This window comes from Perca fluviatilis, chromosome 8 (genome assembly GCF_010015445.1).
Source record: "Perca fluviatilis chromosome 8, GENO_Pfluv_1.0, whole genome shotgun sequence".
Taxonomy (NCBI): Eukaryota; Metazoa; Chordata; class Actinopteri; order Perciformes; family Percidae; genus Perca; species Perca fluviatilis.
In genome coordinates, this window is record NC_053119.1 from 19,416,509 (window position 1) to 19,433,972 (window position 17,464).

A 17,464-nucleotide genomic window follows, 5' to 3' on the forward strand; every position below is an offset into this window, starting at 1 on the left:
TGTTGTCCTTTGGGTCCCAGTGACCCGAAGGACAACACAAGGATTATGTACTTCCGTTTACTTTGTTGAGAATTGCTCTCTAAACCCTGTTTCTTGTAAAGTAAGTAAAGTTTATTTCTAGAACACAGTTCTAGACACAGTTTAAGCTGACCAAAATGCTGTACAAACAAGAACTAAGGTGCTGTATTAACCCTTGTTTAGAGAGCAATTCTCAACAAAGTAAACGGAAGTACATAATCCTTGTGTTGTCCTTCGGGTCACTGGGACCCGAAGGGCAACACAAGGGTTAAAAAAAAAAAATCATTAATTTGAGCCCTATTATTTAATTTATCTGGTAGAGTAGTGGCCAAACAGCATATTTCGAGGTAAGGTTGACAATATATAGATATTATATCATATTGTGATTTGAGACTAGATATATATCATAATATGGTAAGTGGTAAATGCAGCATAACAATAAAGTGATGTAATATTCTGATCTTACCAGACTGTTCTGTTTTATTATTTCCCTTTAACCATTTAATCATTATGTCCACATTATTGATGATTATTTATCTAAAATCTAATTGTGAAAATATTTTGTAAAAACACCAATTGTCAACCCTACAATGTTGTCACAATATCGACATCGAGGTATTTGGTCAAAAATATTGTGATATCTGATTTTCTCCATATCGCCCAGCCCTATTTAGAGGCATGTTATCACAGTAATTACTTGCATAACAAACTTGTAGAGCTGTCATACAATTCATAAGCAGCCAACTAAATGTGTGTTTTCATTGCTTGGCAACCCAAAATCCTGAAAATAGTGTTGCCAAAAAAATGGAAATACCATCAGTTTGGTGTGGGTGTTGGATGCATTTCCTTTCATGCATCAATTCTGATTATCTGTAGGCAAGCTATTTATGATCCTGGCCGTTCTCAGCAAATATCTTCATCTTGTAATGCACCTCTTCCTGTTGAAGACCGTGGTTTCCCTGATGTTAATGCCAAATGTCATGAGGCACACTCCATGCCATGATACTCACTATACTCAAAAGGGATTACATTTGTGATGGAAGATAAATGGAGTTTTTGAGATAAACATCAACATCTGTTCTATATGACCAGACTCCGAAAAAGCTCCCAGATTTTATTCAGAGTTTCTGTGTGCTGAGGTTTCCATTTTACACACACTCTGAATAATTAGCAACAAAGTCTTATCAGTCAGTTTTCCTGTGTCTATTTATTCCAGACGAGCTCCTCTGGCTCCAGTAGCTGTCACGTGACACACCTCCACATCAGCCCCCAGCTTCTGCAGCTCATCCAGCCATATCTGTTGCTTCTGGGACAGCCGATCAGTGGGCCCCTTCACCTCCACCAGCTACAACAAGACACCCCACGTCACATTGCATGCTGCGGTATAATTCATGTAACCAGATTCAGGTACCACAGTGTCTGAAGCCATACACAAAGGAAAATATCTAATTCAACAGCTCACCTTGTAACTGTTGTTTGAGGTGTTCCACACCACTAGATCAGGCAAACCTCCACGGCAGTGTCTGTAGTCTTTCGACATTCGTCTTATTACCCCTCCTAAGAAGGCTCCACCCAGGCATGACACGAGAGACTGCAATTAGAGTATAAAAGCAGTTATGTTAGTACCTACAGTAACACATGCATCAGTAACATTTATAAAAAGTATAATGTGATGTAATGTTTACTATTGAGGTCGTAGTAAGTGGTGGTGTTGTACTGGGATGCATTATATTGAAATGTGTTTCTAATATTCATTCCCCCCTCATGTTTGTAAATGGGGTGGGCAAAACATTAGACAGACCTCAATATAATGAAGTCCAGTTCAACACTACTGCAAACTATAACATCAATAATAAACATATAGTAAAATGAATACCTCGCTGACAGTGTCAATCAAAACAAATGAACATTATTATTAATTTCCTTCAGGATAAAAAAAGTATCTCTATCTGTCTATCTATCCATTATCCTGGTCAAGGTATAATTCATGGCTTGACTGTTGCATTAGATTTTACAGGTGTGCCCACAAAGTGTATATTTACAAGAGTGACTAAAATACCTGCGCCTGGTGAAGGGATGAGAAAAGCTCCCAGTTGACCAGTGAACACACTTTACCCTCCTGGGAGGTCCAGACATCTTCTAACATGTCATGCAGAGTTTCCACAGATGACTCCCTTAGTAACTGCACACGAGCATCGATCGCCTCTTTTCTGTTCTCATAGAAACAGTCAGTGTACAGATCCAGTGGACATGTCTGTAAGAAGAAAGGAGAGAAGTTAAACTGGTATTCAGTAGATGCAGATATCCTGCAAACGTTAACAATACATGTAGAGCTTACTTTACCTGGTATGGATTTCTGAAAACGTCTGGAATACCCTCCATAAAAATGATGTCCCATAGCAGAAGAGCAAACAAGGTTGAGAATGTTGAGCCCTCTCCATGGATCCCTATCACATTAACAATGGCAATGCAATGGTAAGGTAATAAAAGGATACTGAAATATTAATTAATTAATTGGTGAAGCAAAACTGCTTACCTTGGTCAAAGCCTTCTTGACGGTAATGTGCTAAAGACAGCTCTTCCACAGAGCATATAACAGTGGCATTAGCACCCTCTTCCCCCTCTCCATTTGCTTGTAAAAGGAACTTCGATTTCCCCATGCCCCCCTCATGAGGGAACAACTGTCCCCGGATGGTCACCTGGAAACAAAAGTAAAACATAAATGTACCATTTTGCATACACCCAACAATTAACACTTGTTTATTTTCTTAGAAACCCAAATAGTGACATACTGTACTGTGCTAAACTCACATGTGTGACATCTTGGACTTGAATAGTGGGCAGGTCTTTTAGGTGCAGGTGATACTTCTTCAAGCTGGCAGACTCTTTCATCCTCACAGCTCTCTGATGAAGAGAAAGTTTATGTCCAGTTCGCACCAAAGGGTCTGACAGCCCATCTCTGATAGCACAAATAGCCTAGGAGCAATGGGAAAAGACCACCGCCAAACAAATGACAACACAACAGCTGTTACAAAGCACACAATCACACAAAAAGATTAATGATGAAAATGTATTAAAGAGGTGAATGGAACCACAGATACTGATACTCACTTGCTCAGGTTGTTTTAGGTGCTGGTGAAGGTTTAGCGCCAGTCTGTCCCACCATCGTCCTCGGCTGTCAGGACAGCAAATGGACTGCAACAGTAAGGACTGCAGCTCCTCTACTGCCTCCTGAAACACAAACGTAGACCCATAATATCTTTATGACATACTTTTAACTTAATTAAATTAATTAAATACTTGTGTGAGAGTGGATATGGTCAGAAAACCTCATAGCGACGTAGCCTCTGCAAGATCTCTACCCCTCTGGATAAGATCCGAGTATAAGCCCATCCTGTAGTGAAGCTGCGCAGAAACACAGGCAGCTCCTCCTGGTGACTATCCAACACAATGATAATGTTAACATTATATCCGGGGACTCTATATCTTTGTTTTAGACAGAAGCAAGTAAATGTACAGTATGTCACCTGAGGTCATGGTTTTTCCTCAGCTCCTGCCAGACACTTTTGGCAGCAGTGTAAAGCTCCATGGCCTCTTCCCACTGACCTCCCTGCATAGCTGAGACTACCTCTTGCAGGGCTCGCATGGATGCTTCATATCTGGTGTGAAAGATTGAATTGTGAGTATTTATTCTTGGCTATCATGCTTAGACAAAATACAATAAATGTAACTCTTTTGGCAGACCCTAACCTGATAAGATCCTCTCTGTCCTGGAACACCTTGGCTGTGCGCTGCACTGTGTAGTCTGGAAAGGCCAGACGTCCTGAGTTAACCAGCAGAATGGTGAAGAGCTGGCTCTGCCCACCACCTGCCACCTCCTCCTCATCCATGGTGTCCGTCAGAGAGAAGAGGAGAAGAATACGAGAAAAGACAGCCCGAGGACCACGACACAGGCGCACACAGGAACTTGCCAGCTGCTTTGCCCTTTAAGGTTAGAGAGAACAGGGGTGAGATCAATACTGCAATACTAGCGTTGTGAATAAGCACAATGTGTTTGATCATCTCACCTTTTGAGAATAACAGCCCCAATGTTGTTCTGAGCAGGGGTCAGAGAGAAGAAGGACTTTTGCCTGCTAAGACGGAGAAGTCCGTCCACTAGCTGCTGTTTCTGAGTCCCAGAATTACCCAGATGGAAAGTCTTAGCCAGAGCTTTGAGTTCAGGAGCAGGCAGGAGTTCCAGAGCCTCCCCCAAGTCCTGAAGGTCGCTCTCTTTGATATACAAAAACAGCACAGGAGTGCATTAACAAGAGAAAAACAGAAAATGTACATGTTTGGGGTGATGTGATGTTTCAGCAAGATAACATATATTCTTTATTATATATAATTTATTTGTGAATCCATTTGCAAAACAATGTTGCAAAGCTCTTGCAAAACATACAAACAAAAAAATAGTAAGGCAAAAACAAATGGTACAATACAAAGTAGAAGTTAAAAAGCGACATGGCACATGAAGACCAAAAAAATTTGTAGCGATTTAAATTAAGTCACTGAGGTAGAAAAACTAATTTCAACAGGAAGACTGTTCCAGAGTTTGGGGGCCCTTGGGAACCCAGTGCTAGATATAGAAAAATGTCATCAATCCATTCATTATCTAAGCAGTGGAGGATTTTGTGCAGAATAGCAAGGGGGGCGGGGGGGGGGGTCAGGAACTTTTCTATCTTCCGATCTACAATCTATACCACCTTTAAGGAACAGTAGTTACAATACAGGAGGGATTAAAAAGTGTTAGGAAGTGGAGTCAGTTTTTATCCAAACATTTCATTGTGTTTCTTCTGTAAAGATGTAACCAACACAATCCTCATTAACAGCATAATTATACACATGGCAATAATACAATAGGTTTTAGCTAACTCTCCTAAAGATGCAACAAAATGTGAAAAACGTATTATTATTGATTACTTACCTGTTTGTAGAAAACCACCTTGAACCAGCTCCTGAGCAACAGGTCCCAGATCACTGCATATCTCTTCATAATCCAGTTTATTTACTTGGAGCCACTTCAGTTTCCTCTGAAAGAGTCTGACATACAGCTTCTGCCCCATGACTTTGAGAGGGAAACATACATATGAGTGATGAGGCCTTTTTTATATTAAATAACAATAAGTAGTGATATATCAGCATACCTGAGAGTTTCTCAAATGCATGTACGAGTGACATGTCATCCTGGTTAAACAATGACCTGTCGTCCTCATTCTCCAGGACAGCCTGTAGTACAGTCCGGAAGTTACGGAGGTAGTAGGGAAGCCATTGGGGATGCGAGCTCTCGACAACCTGGTCACTGCTGATGTTCTCAGCACCCAACTTTGCCAGTGAATTACTATTGATCGCTGCCGCACCTTTCTCATATGTTTCCTCTGAACTCAGATGGTGGTCACAAAGGGTGGTAGAAGGTACCTCAGTTTTAAGCTGGTCCGTATCAGTCATCTCTGCCACAACTAGACAACTAGACAACACCTCCTCTGGCTCCCTGCTGCTCCCCTCATATTTTGCTTTCTTTCTGGAATCAGACCTGCCAGTGGAAGTTGTTCCCATCTTTCTCTTTGATAGTTTGGAGGAAGAAGAGCGCAGCTTTGGAGCAACTCGTTTTTCAAAAGTCTCTGATTTAAATGGTTTGTATTCAAGATGACATCCTTTGTCTGAACATGTGAGATCTTCCAATGGAGTGTCTGCACTAGTTTGTGTAAGGTCAATGACTGCCACGTAGTCTTTTTTGTCTTCTAAACTCTGATTTTCCTTCTGTGAGCTGCTAAGTGCCTCAGAAGAATATATCTTGTTTTCAGGACACATCTTGGCATGTTTATCCTCCTTCTGTGTCCTCTCAGATACCTTATGAGATTTCATTGATAACTTGGAGGAGAGACTTCCCAGGTCAATGGTCCTGACCACACTTTTTCCTTTTATCTCCCGTGGTGCCTGCTGAGAATTATTCCTTTTGAAATAGGGGCTTGTCTCTTTGATCTCTTCTTCCTTCTTTGGATCCAGCTCTGGAGACTTTGGGGGATTCCTTCTGGGTGACAGCTGGATGCTTGGCAAAACACTATCACTTGCTGAGGCGACAATGCTGTCTCCTCTCTCAAAGTTCTGACATTGCAAATCAATGTGCTCATTGATCTTGAATCTTGGTACCAACTGGGCACACAGAGGGCAGGACAGTTTAGGTGGAGGCTGGCTGCTGAAGAATGAGGTGATAGGAGTTGTGGTGGCAGCACTGGCAGAAATCCCACTTTTGACATTTCCTTTCTTCTTACTCTTGGACAATGACAAACTTCGCTTGAGTTTGTCTCTGTTGGCTCTCTCGGTCATGATGCAGGCGGAAGTTGTGCTGCTCGATGAAAAGCTGCTAAGTTTTTAGCAGATTTTCTTTGTTGCATAACGTTACTCTGAGGAGAATTATCGGTGTGGACAGGGTCGATGGATAACGTTAATGATATAGCTCTAGCTCTTACGTTAGCTCAAAAAGAAACGCTTCATTTTATATTGTCACACATTTGTAGTTTGTTGCTTCTTAGAAAAACGACAAAACATTAATATAAAAGACTGCCAAATGTCAAAACATGAGCCAACATACCGTAGAGGAGCGCTCACGATAATAACAATCCCGCTTCTCGTTCTCGCTTCTCAGGCTTAACCAGCGGAGCGCAGAATGCCTTTAAGGTGTACTAATCGATCCCAACTACATCGATATTTTTGTCAACTAAACGCAAAATCCAAACAAAAAATAAATAAATCAAACATATTGTTCTAGATGTAGAATATTTAATTGTATATATTTTAAAATAGAAAGTCAATGATAATATAATGCAAAACATGAATAACCCCCTTTACACCCTAAAAGGCACCATACACTTTTAAAAATACAAGAAATTGCTATTAAGTGTTTTAAACTATAATAATATGGGTCAGTTATTAGGCGTATGTTTTGTATGTGCTCAGTATGCCTCTGTTACTGTGGACAGACTGTAGCCTATGATATAAAGAGGGACAGAGCAGTGGGCACATGATGGGGGTGTATTTTCTACACAGGTTCCTGGGCTGCTGTGCGGCTTTTATTCAAAAATCACCATTCCGGAGAGCAATCTGATCTGATCAGCACACAGGCATTTTACAAGAGGGCCTACGACAGCACTGATGTTGGTAAGTGGCACGTAGGATTTTCTGTGTATGGATGGGGGTGGAAATGTAATTATTGCATATATAGGCCTATTCGGCTTGCGATAACAAAGCTGAAGACAATTCTAGATGTGCTCCTCGATCTGGTACAACATCAGCCCATAAACTGGATGTCAGCATGGTGCAGTCTCGATGCTTCAAATCAAGGTCGATGTGAATTGCAGCAGCAGGGTAATATTTGCTTCCAGATGGTGAAACTAGCAGTGGTGTGTGTGTGTGTGTGTGTGTGTGTGTGTGTGTGTGTGTGTGTGTGTGTGTGTGTGTGTGTGTGTGTGTGTGTGTGTGTGTGTGCGTGCGTGTGTACAGGGAGTCAGCTCCATCACTGCGTGTTAAGTGCGCAGGGAAACCATAGCATGCGATTATCTTATCGATATTTAAGCAGATGGGAATGCGGCGTCCACTTATGGGGAAAGCAGAGCAACCACAACAACCACTCCTGCAGCTGCGGCAAAAGTTCAGCGTAATAGGTTTATAAAATTCCACCACAAAAACGTCAAGGGCAGGGCGAAATGCATGAAATCTTAACCTCAATTCAAGGCTATAACGAACCGTATTGTTGTCCACTTCAGCACCATGGAGAGGTCATGATTAAGTCGTGTTATACTGTATTGGAGGTGATCTGGTGGGGGATTAGGTTTTGTTCTCATACCTCTCAGTTGCATTATCTGATCAACACTGTGAACGGTTAGGATTTATTGTGTGTAGTGTGATAAACCAAAAGCTTAAGCCCAACCGTATTTATGATACATAAGCTACGCAATCGTACTGTTTTTTTTCTTCTGTTTTTTTTTCCAGTTCAGCCTCAAGCGTACATGATTCATGTTTAGATAAGGGTGTTGACATATTTAGACTGGGCGGGTATCAGACCACTCCATTCAGTACGATAGTGATAGCTCTGATACATAGGCTATACTAACCAAGTGATAACGCCTTTACCAGGATGAGAACAGCATTTTCACATGTCATGGGTATTTGGGTTTGTTTAAAATCACAATAGAGAATACATTTAATGGGCCCAGGGCATTCGTAAGGTCTTATTTAGGCAATAGTCAGTCTAAATCACTGTGTTGGTAAGTATAATTTAATGTGTTTTGTTTATTTTGTTTGTCATTTTGAATTGAATAATTATCTTTAATATCCTTCTGGTGGTGTCATACATACTGTAGTGCTGCAGTTCTGTTATTTTCGTTTATCAGTCAATCTGCCAATTATTTTCTTTGGTCTATTGAATGTCAGAAAATGGTTGAAAATGCCCATCATATTTTCCCAGAACCTAAGGTAACGGCTTTGAATATATTTCTTTGTCTGACCAACAGTCCAAAATTTAAAGATGTTCAAATGAATATTATAGAAATCTAAGAGGCTGAAACTAGTGAATTTTGGCATTTTTGAAAAATTGTTGTCAAAATTGTTGCAGATGAATCTTCTGTCAATCGACTAATCGATTAATCCACTTGTCAGTTCAGCTATATAATGTATGACTTTGATTTAGCATAACAGTGTTGTGATTCTAATCTTTTCTTTTTTTGTTGTTGTTTGACTTCTTAAACAACTAAAACATCATAAAAGAAACACAGGAGTGCAAAGAAATTCATTTTCCATCAACTGTGTTTTCATTCTCATCGACCTGTGGCATTATCTGTCTATTTGCCAATAGATAGGATGTTATGTTGTGCCTTAGTCCAGGTCAAACAATTCAGAGATGCTTTTCAGATGTCAAAAGAATGATGTACTATTCCACAAACGGTTTTCCTCAGAGGACATATGACATGGATCATAAATCTGGCACCCACACTAACCACATTATATAAATGCTTCAGGGATGAGTTTGTAAGTGAGAGTATTCTTTTAGTAGAAAAAAATAAGACTTATTTTACATAAGAAAATGGCCTGATTCACGGCTTTGCTGTGTATCTCCTGTTCTGCATGACATCAAGACAAAATTAGAGCAGATGCAACAAAGCAAGATGACAGATAACAAACAACATCAGCATTCATAGACAAAAGGACTAAGATGGTGCGTTGGATGATGTAGAAGTAATAGATGGATGTACATTATTATCACCTTATTAAGTGGCTGTTTGTCCTTGAAGTATAGATTTGTATTCGTTTAAAGTGTAAAACAGAGACATTTACTCTGATATGTTTTCATTTCAAATGTTTGTGAACATTTGGAAACAAATCTTTGATTATATGTTATTTAAATCTGATATAGTGTAAAGTGCTTGAGAGATGCTCTGGGAATGTGTTGTTAGGTTGTACTGTAATAGTTTGTAAATGAATCAACGGAAGAGGTTGTCCTGTATCTGAAACAAAATCTTAATGGCTAAAAAAAGTGCTAAATTTATGGAAGAGAGAGAGAGATGCATAAAGTAACCTTTGGCAGTTCATTTTTACAATATGTTGGTTTCAGCGAAGAAATTTGACATGATTTGTGTAAATTATCTCATAAAACCTAGTATTTTTTCAATGATTGTTCTGACCGTATGTGAATAAAAAAGCAATGTGCTGGTAAAGGTATCAAGTGAAAATGTACATAGAGCATAAGGCAATTTTTGTTATTATTTATGTTCACAGGGTTGAGGGTAGTGGGCTTACAGGGCCAGTTATGGCTCATGGAAAAAGGCCAGGCACCATTACCAAGATATTGGCTTCCAGCCCTCCACTGTGCCCCAGTCCAGGACTCACTAAACAGAGCCAAGAAGAGCAGCGAGGTTTGGTGAAGGAGGCATCTGAGAAACAGCCATGTACCTTGGAGAATGATAACTATGAGCAGCTGACTCCTCCTGTCCCTGCAAGCCACTTTTACATGAGTTGTGACCCTAGCCCTGAGGACATGGAGGACACCTGCTCTGAGTACGACAACGTGGGCTCTGATGTGGAGCAGGACTATGATGAGGTGCTGCATTTAAACAGAGAGGGCGTTGTGGACACAAGGTACCACAAACAGTACTCTCCTGAGGATAGTGGCTATATAAAGTATGCAGTAGGTGAAAATATTAATCAGAACAGCAGTGCTGTTGACCAGTTCACTCCCAGGCCTCGTCATGGCACAGAAATATGTGAAGGATCACAATCAGACACTAAGCCTCACAAGACGGGCAATCGCTTTAGGTCACATTGTGCTCCAACTGCTGGGGATGAAGCAGAGAGGGAGATGGAAAAGGGCCAGGAGAACAGGTTCTTCTTCAGTGATAGAGATGAGATAGAAGAGGTGCTGGATGGGGCCACATTTATAGAGGATTTAGAGGAGACAGAGAACAGTGTTCAAAGGCAGACTAGCCTTTATCAGGATAACGAGAATGAAAGAATCAGAAAGGGAGGTGATGAAAGGGAAAGAGCAGATGACACTCAAGTCGCAAGAAACCATAATATCCCGGGAGCCAGTAAGAAGTGTGAGTCGTCTCACATGGGTTCAAAGGAGAAGGAGAGGCAGGGTAAAGGACGAGGGAGGAGGGGAGCGGTAGAGGACATTGAGCATATTGTTTCTGGGATCAAAGGATACACCACTGACAGCACTGAACAGCGGCCAAAGACTTTGTCAAAGGACTGCAAAAAAGCCGCTGTGCGGACCAAAGCTAGGTCTGGTTTCAGTAAGCAACATCCTCCTCCACCACCTCGTCATTCCCATGTTCAGCCGCCTGCTGACACCCAGAAGGCCCCGCCTCGTAGAGAGACTCCTCCTGTTCCCAGACCCAGTCCCTCCTCTGCTAACAGCCGGGAGAGCGAACCCAGGGTTATCAAACCATCCCTGGCTCCTCATCACACACCAGAACAACAGAGGGAGCCTCTTGAGGAGAGGCAGAGACGGCCAGAGAAACCCCAGCAGGTAACCAATGCAAATAGGGCAGGTCTTTGTCAGATCTCTTCCCCTGTGGCTTGTGTTTGTGTCTACCTTCTCTGTGTCCCAGAGTGAATTAAGTAAGATTTTAATTACATGCTTTGCCACGTATAGTCTTTTTCGCCTCTTCCCCATGGGGTTATCTTCTACACAGGACAATAAGAAACATTGCAACAAGGCTTGCTGAAGTTAAAGCAGATGTTTGTATGCAACAGGGTGAGAAACCAAGCACAGCTGTGATACCTGAGGACATGTCAGAGCAGTCGAGGAGGCCTCAGTGTCCAGAGCTCGTCCCTGCAGAGGAGAGGAACACATCCAAGGTGAAGGCGTATTACACACAATGATTTTTAAAGATGTGATTCCAACCACTTTAAATTCATGACCATGTCGTTTTTGATAATTGTCTTTTTCCATCTTTATAATTTAAATTTTTCATCATACACACTAAAGTTTGGAGAATGTTTTTGTAACTATAAATGGGCCACAATACTCAAATAAATACTAACTTTGATAACTGATATCTCTTTTTCAAGTATTATGACCATGAAAACGTTTTCCATTGAAGTCTAACTTTTTTTAAATTTATTTTAAAGAACACACAGGAAGCAGCTTCTTTCCCCAGCTTTGAGGATGGTAATTATCTCATAATAGTCTTACATTTTATAATTCTTTGCAGAACATCACAATGTTTTACAATGAGATTTGTTTTGCTGAGTAGTCCCAGGTCCCTGTGAGCCAGAGGATCTTATTGATGGGATCATCTTTGCTGCTAACTACCTTGGCTGCACTCAGGTGTTGTCTGATAAAAATCCATCCAAGTCTGTCCGCATGTCCCAAGCCCATGAAGCTGTCAGTCGTATCAAGGTAATCTGCCTCTTCGTCGTTAACATCCATTGATATAATTTATACATATTCAAGTGTGCCAAAGAGGTTACTGCACGCTGTCTCCCTGTTTCTGTGTCTCAAAAATGTAGCAACAAATTTAAAAGAAATTTGGCAAACAGATTAGCCTTGTGTCCAGGAGAAATTGATCCAAAGTTGATGGTAATCTGTATATGGGATTTTTGCCATTAGACAAGTTATCTTTTAAGCTTTAGCCCTCAAACTAACAGAGAGACTTGATTCCAAATCCTAAGGGTGTGTCTGCATGTTTAAAAATCAAAAATGATGTCTCTGGGTATAAAAACAAGGTACTTGTTCAGCACTGGCAGAGGCCTGTTCTCACAAAGTGCCTTTAACTTTGGATTTTAATGGAATTTTATATATATACCTGTATTGTCAGCTGACTTATTTGTGCAGGGTACACCATGCAGCAGCAGAGTAATTTCTTCACCACACAGTGGAGCTGTTGCATGCCTTTTTTTGCTCACCTGCTCATGTTGGTGTTTTGATAATGAGCTGAAAGTTTGCATTGTGAGACAAAGTACAGAAATATTAAATGTCTAATAAAACAATATGCTATTTATTTCAAAGAGCCAAGATGAAGACTCTCAAATGATGACAGAAGTGGACCTGTTTATTTCCACTAAAGCTGTCAAAGTGCTGAATGCTGACACACAGGTGAGTAACTATTTGTATGTTGATTCAGCCTCCCTTCTGTGTTAAATCTATCTTTGAGACATAATGAGTAACGATTGTCATTATTTTTGCTCCACATAGGAGACAATGATGGACAGTGCCTTACGGACCATCTCCTATATTGCAGACATTGGCAGTATTGTGGTTCTGATGGCACGTAGGCGCATGTCTCAGGCCTCATCAGAGGATTTCTCAGAATCTCCCGACTCTGCCAGCGAAGGGAAGAGTCAGTACAGGATGATCTGCTATGTATTTGAGTCAGAGGATGTGAGTGTTTGCTGCTTAACTGCACATACCTTTGTTTAAAACATTATTGTGATCTTTCTCACCTCCTTGCTGTTGTCAACTGGGATAGCGTTTCTGCTGAGTAACTTTCCCCAAACTCTCCCCTTCCCACAGGCACAGCTCATTGCACAGTCCATCGGTCAGGCTTTTAGCGTGGCCTACAGAGAATTCCTGCGAGCCAACGGCATCAACCCGACTGACTTGAGCCAGAAACAATACAGTGACATCATCAACTCCCAGGAAATGTACCACGATGACCTCGTCCATTTCTCAAACTCAGACAACTGTAAAGAGGTGTGACATTTGTTTTTTGGCTGCAGGTGAATTGTGGATGATGACGGATGAATTTCAACAACATAAATCGCTGTACCAGAATCTCACAAATCTTCTGAACCTCGGCATGTGACGTTCGAAATGTGCTTGAAAATGATTAAGAAATGCTTTTTCTTTGTTCCAGCTGCACGTGGAGAAGCAGAAAGGGGAGAGCCTAGGCGTGGTGATCGTGGAGTCTGGTTGGGGCTCCATTCTGCCCACCGTCATCCTGGCCAGTATGCTGAATAGCGGCCCTGCAGCTCGCTCTGGAAAACTCAGTGTTGGGGACCAGATTATGTCCATCAATGACACAAGCCTGGTGGGGCTGCCACTTGCCACCTGTCAGGGCATCATCAAGGTACGAAGCATCAGGCACCTCCGGTTTTCACATATTCAGTGTTCACTCAGTCTTCTCAGTAAATACCACTAAACTTTTTCCTAGTTGTTTGCAAACAGAAGTAAATAGTGCAATTGTTGCAGACTATTTTTAGCTGTGGATTTAGTGCACTAGTAAGTATTAAGCAAGAAGATGTATGTGGGATCAGATCAAAAGAAATTGCAGCTTTTATCATATAATTTTATCATTTATTTAGACACTAATAGAGGAATCAGTTATATTAGACTTTATTAATAGGTAGGTAATACTAATTAGGATAAATTAATTGGTTGAAAATAAGAAATATCATAATACTTATACTTTACTGGAACATTAATGGGGTTTTATGTTTTTTTGCTCCAGGGTCTGAAGAACCAGGTGAAGGTAAAGCTGAGTATTGTGAGCTGCCCTCCTGTCACTACTGTCCTCATCAAGAGACCCGATCTCAAGTTCCAGCTTGGTTTCAGTGTGCAGAATGGCATTGTGAGTAAGCCTCTGTCAGTATGAAGCATGGCACTACACTTTAGGTTGAGGCTAAAAATGAATGGCAGCTTCTGAAGAGCACCGCTGTTTTAAAGAGTGAGGGGTGTGTTATATACTATGCAGTTGAATACAAAGTGTCTTTTTTCACATCCTCAGATCTGCAGTCTGATGCGAGGTGGCATAGCTGAGAGAGGCGGTGTTCGCGTTGGACACAGAATCATTGAGATAAATGGTCAGAGTGTTGTCGCCATGGCACATGAGAAGATTGTTCAAACCCTGTCTGTCTCAGTGGGTGAGGTAAGAAGACATCATGCCACAAGATGGCAATTCTCACTGATTACTGCACCACAGAAATCACTGTAAGTACAGATTAGATCACTGTAGAATATTAATAATTAAAGTTACATTGTGCCTATTGCAAAAAAGCTGTGTGCAGTCATTGAGGAAGTGGTTAAAAGTACTTTGGGTGAGGCACATTTGCATTGCCCGTACAAAGAAGAACTCTGATGCATTATACTCTGATTAAGCTTACAGTAAGTTTTAAAATAGAGTAAGCCTTACGGTATATGGTATGAAAGGATCATTATAAACAACATAGTTGGGTAGAAAAACAGAAAATGTGTATAAAAAAAGGAAGCTGTGCAACACAGATGGCCTGAACCCTGGCATGTGTTGTGAAAGATGACAGTCTCTGCCTAGAGACAAGAAGACACCGCCCTGCAGGAAGACAATAAAAGATTAGGGTGAAGACGGGGCCCTTACTTTATGTCTGTTGCTAGGGAAACTTAGTCTCTGTTTTGTGAACCCACAGCTGTGTTGTAACTCTTATGCTGGACCAACCCGGTCTCACGCCAGTTCGTGAAATGGTCACGTTATATTTTATTTATTGATTTGTGTACAGGTCATGATTTTCTCATTTATTTCATGTACAGGTCACGATTTTCGAACGTGACCATTTCACGAACTGCCATGACACTGGGCTGCTCTGGGGGACGCAACAACAGGGAAATGAAACACCACAACGGGGAAATGAAACGCCACACGCGGGACAGTGACAACAACGGGCGCCGGGTCACGATCCACGGTCTCTGGGGTACGCAACAACGGGGAAAGGAAATGCTACACGCCGGCCACAACTTGAAATACATTATTTTAAAATTCGTGCTCACCACATGAAAATAACGACATGAACGTGTCCTGTACACAAATCAATAGATTCAATAACGTGACCATTTCATGAACTGCCATGAGACTGGACTGGCTGGACTCAGTAAACTTGGTTGACTTAACTCATCATCTCTGATTGATCCTTGTGTAGAGTGAACGTAAGTCCATAAAAGAAGACGCGGGAATTAGTTAATAGGAGTCAGATTTGACTGGCCTCAGGGTCTTATTTTGGACATTCTCAACAACAGTTAAATCTTTATGCAAACACTGATAAAATCAAGTGTAAGTGGTGCTGCAGATTGTTTAAAGGGAAACTTGCCTGGTAAGCAATATGTAATTCCAGTCATGGTACACTGTTAAATTTACACAGTATGGATGCTGTGATTCAAAAGAACAGTTTGACATTTTGGAAAATGCACTTATTCACAGGGGGAAACAGCTAGCATGGCTCCGTTCAAAGGTAACAAAATCCACCTACAATCACCGCTAAAGTTCATTTATTAAATCTTGTTTGTTTAATACAAATCGAAGGAAATAGTCTGGCACACAAACCCTCGTAAAACCACAATGTGTCATTTCTACACTACAGTTTTTGTACAGATTAAATAAGCGAGATACAGCATGTTAATTAGTAAGCTTTCGAGGTGCTGGTAGGTGGATTTTGTAACCTTTGGATCATCTAATGCTGGGCAAGAGAGTGAACAAGTATATTTCCCAAGCTGTCAAACTATTCACTGATTTAAGCCAGAGGGCGTAAATCAGTTTCTTACTGTACAGTTGACAGTTTAGTATAAATTACATTATAAATTGCTTAATTTATGGCCAGGTGAGTTTTCTTTAGTGTGTGTGTGTGTGTGTGTGTGTGTGTGTGTGTGTGTGGGTGTGTGTGTGTGTGTGTGTGTGTGTGTGTGTGTTTCCCCCCCAATTTCTCCCAGTATGTATCTCCATTAAAGCCTAGAAGCTTATTCTTTGTCAGTAATGGATTCAAGTTCTCTGAGTGTCTGGTGGCTCCAAAGGGAGTAAATTAGGCCTGGATTCAAGTGATGTCATTAGGACTGTGCCTCTATAAAGGGGCTCTTAAGTTGACAGTGTAACTGTCCCCACTCCTCTCATCTCTGCCTCTCTGCCAGATCAACATGAAGACGATGCCTGCTGTGATGTTCAGACTGCTGACAGGTCAGGAGACGCCTATCTACATATAGAGACCCTGCATGGATCAGCCCACTGTAGTTCTGCATGTCTGGCTGTGTGGAGGCGATGGACAGATGACCGACAGGTGGCTCAGTGGGACGAGGAGAATTTATTTTTCTATCATTTTATTTTCTCTGCCTCTTGTTGCAACGCTGTAAAGAACATCCAGTTCTCATTTTCAGGTTTTATCTTGAATTACATTGTCATAATGGCCTTACAATGTGAACACTCTGTCTGTGGTAATGTACGTGAGTTTCTGGTGTTGAAGAGAAGTAGCTTTAAGGTCATGATTATTTTCTTATGAAGAGATAAATTAGTACATTTATTTTTTATTTAGTCATTTTTATAATGTGTATGGAGTTTAAAAATGTACCTGTACTGTAAATACTTTGGATTACTCAAGGACTTGGTTGGAAAGGCCATATTACTACTACAGTATATGCATGTTATTATGAAGAATTACTGACCAGGGATTCATTCTCAATCTGACATGATAATCTATTACAGTAAGTATTAAAAGAAGATAATAATATGCTGTACAAAGGCACTAAATTATGTGTATTATGGTGATGCTGAAGGCCAAAGACACACACTTTTCAAAGACATACAGTATGGGTGATCATTACCTTTACCAGAGCGTACAGTACAAGAATGTATCAAAATATACACTACTGAATGAATGTAATGTTATAACACATTAAGAATACAATGTCACGGATGAATGCTTGTTGTTTTTATTTTTATTAAGGTGTTGCTACAAAACAAGTACTTACAAACAGACAAGATGCAAATTACCTTTGACTGAATTAGAGATTAATCAATTGTTCTTATCCAAGCAGTTTAGTATTCATTCTTCCCTTTCGTGTTTTCACATTTATTTTAATCTCAGAAGCTGTGAATAAAGGACGACGCTGCTCAGGAACTATGCGCACATTAAACCACACGTTGTTGCCATGGAAATGTGCATGTATTGCAAGAAATCC

At 40.8% G+C, this 17,464-nt stretch overlaps 2 protein-coding genes across 3 annotated transcripts; one reads left to right on the forward strand and one right to left on the reverse strand.

Annotated features, from left to right (window-relative positions):
- Positions 1–1,117: 1,117 nt before the first annotated feature.
- On the reverse strand, positions 1,118–6,714 carry fan1 (FANCD2 and FANCI associated nuclease 1). Its single transcript, XM_039809862.1, has 13 exons — positions 5,202–6,714; positions 4,982–5,122; positions 4,086–4,287; positions 3,769–4,002; positions 3,546–3,677; positions 3,348–3,456; positions 3,130–3,249; positions 2,830–2,994; positions 2,555–2,717; positions 2,362–2,465; positions 2,078–2,272; positions 1,481–1,609; positions 1,118–1,363 (listed from the first exon to the last, which is right to left on the reverse strand). Exons 1-13 carry the CDS (start codon positions 6,379–6,381, stop codon positions 1,226–1,228), a joined length of 3,012 nt encoding a protein of 1,003 aa, XP_039665796.1. The 5' UTR covers positions 6,382–6,714; the 3' UTR covers positions 1,118–1,225.
- A 338-nt stretch (positions 6,715–7,052) lies between these two features.
- Positions 7,053–17,203, forward strand: apba2a (amyloid beta (A4) precursor protein-binding, family A, member 2a). Of its 2 annotated transcripts, none has more exons than XM_039809842.1 (12): positions 7,053–7,212; positions 9,826–11,077; positions 11,305–11,409; positions 11,683–11,722; positions 11,808–11,953; positions 12,563–12,649; positions 12,749–12,934; positions 13,067–13,246; positions 13,410–13,622; positions 14,004–14,123; positions 14,280–14,420; positions 16,421–17,203. In XM_039809842.1, the coding sequence occupies exons 2-12, from the start codon at positions 9,857–9,859 to the stop codon at positions 16,490–16,492; spliced, it is 2,511 nt and encodes an 836-aa protein (XP_039665776.1). In that variant the 5' UTR covers positions 7,053–7,212; positions 9,826–9,856; the 3' UTR covers positions 16,493–17,203. The 2 variants fall into 2 exon arrangements, with proteins under 2 accessions (XP_039665776.1, XP_039665777.1); XM_039809843.1 differs by lacking the exon at positions 7,053–7,212 and adding an exon at positions 7,581–8,318.
- Positions 17,204–17,464: the final 261 nt, after the last annotated feature.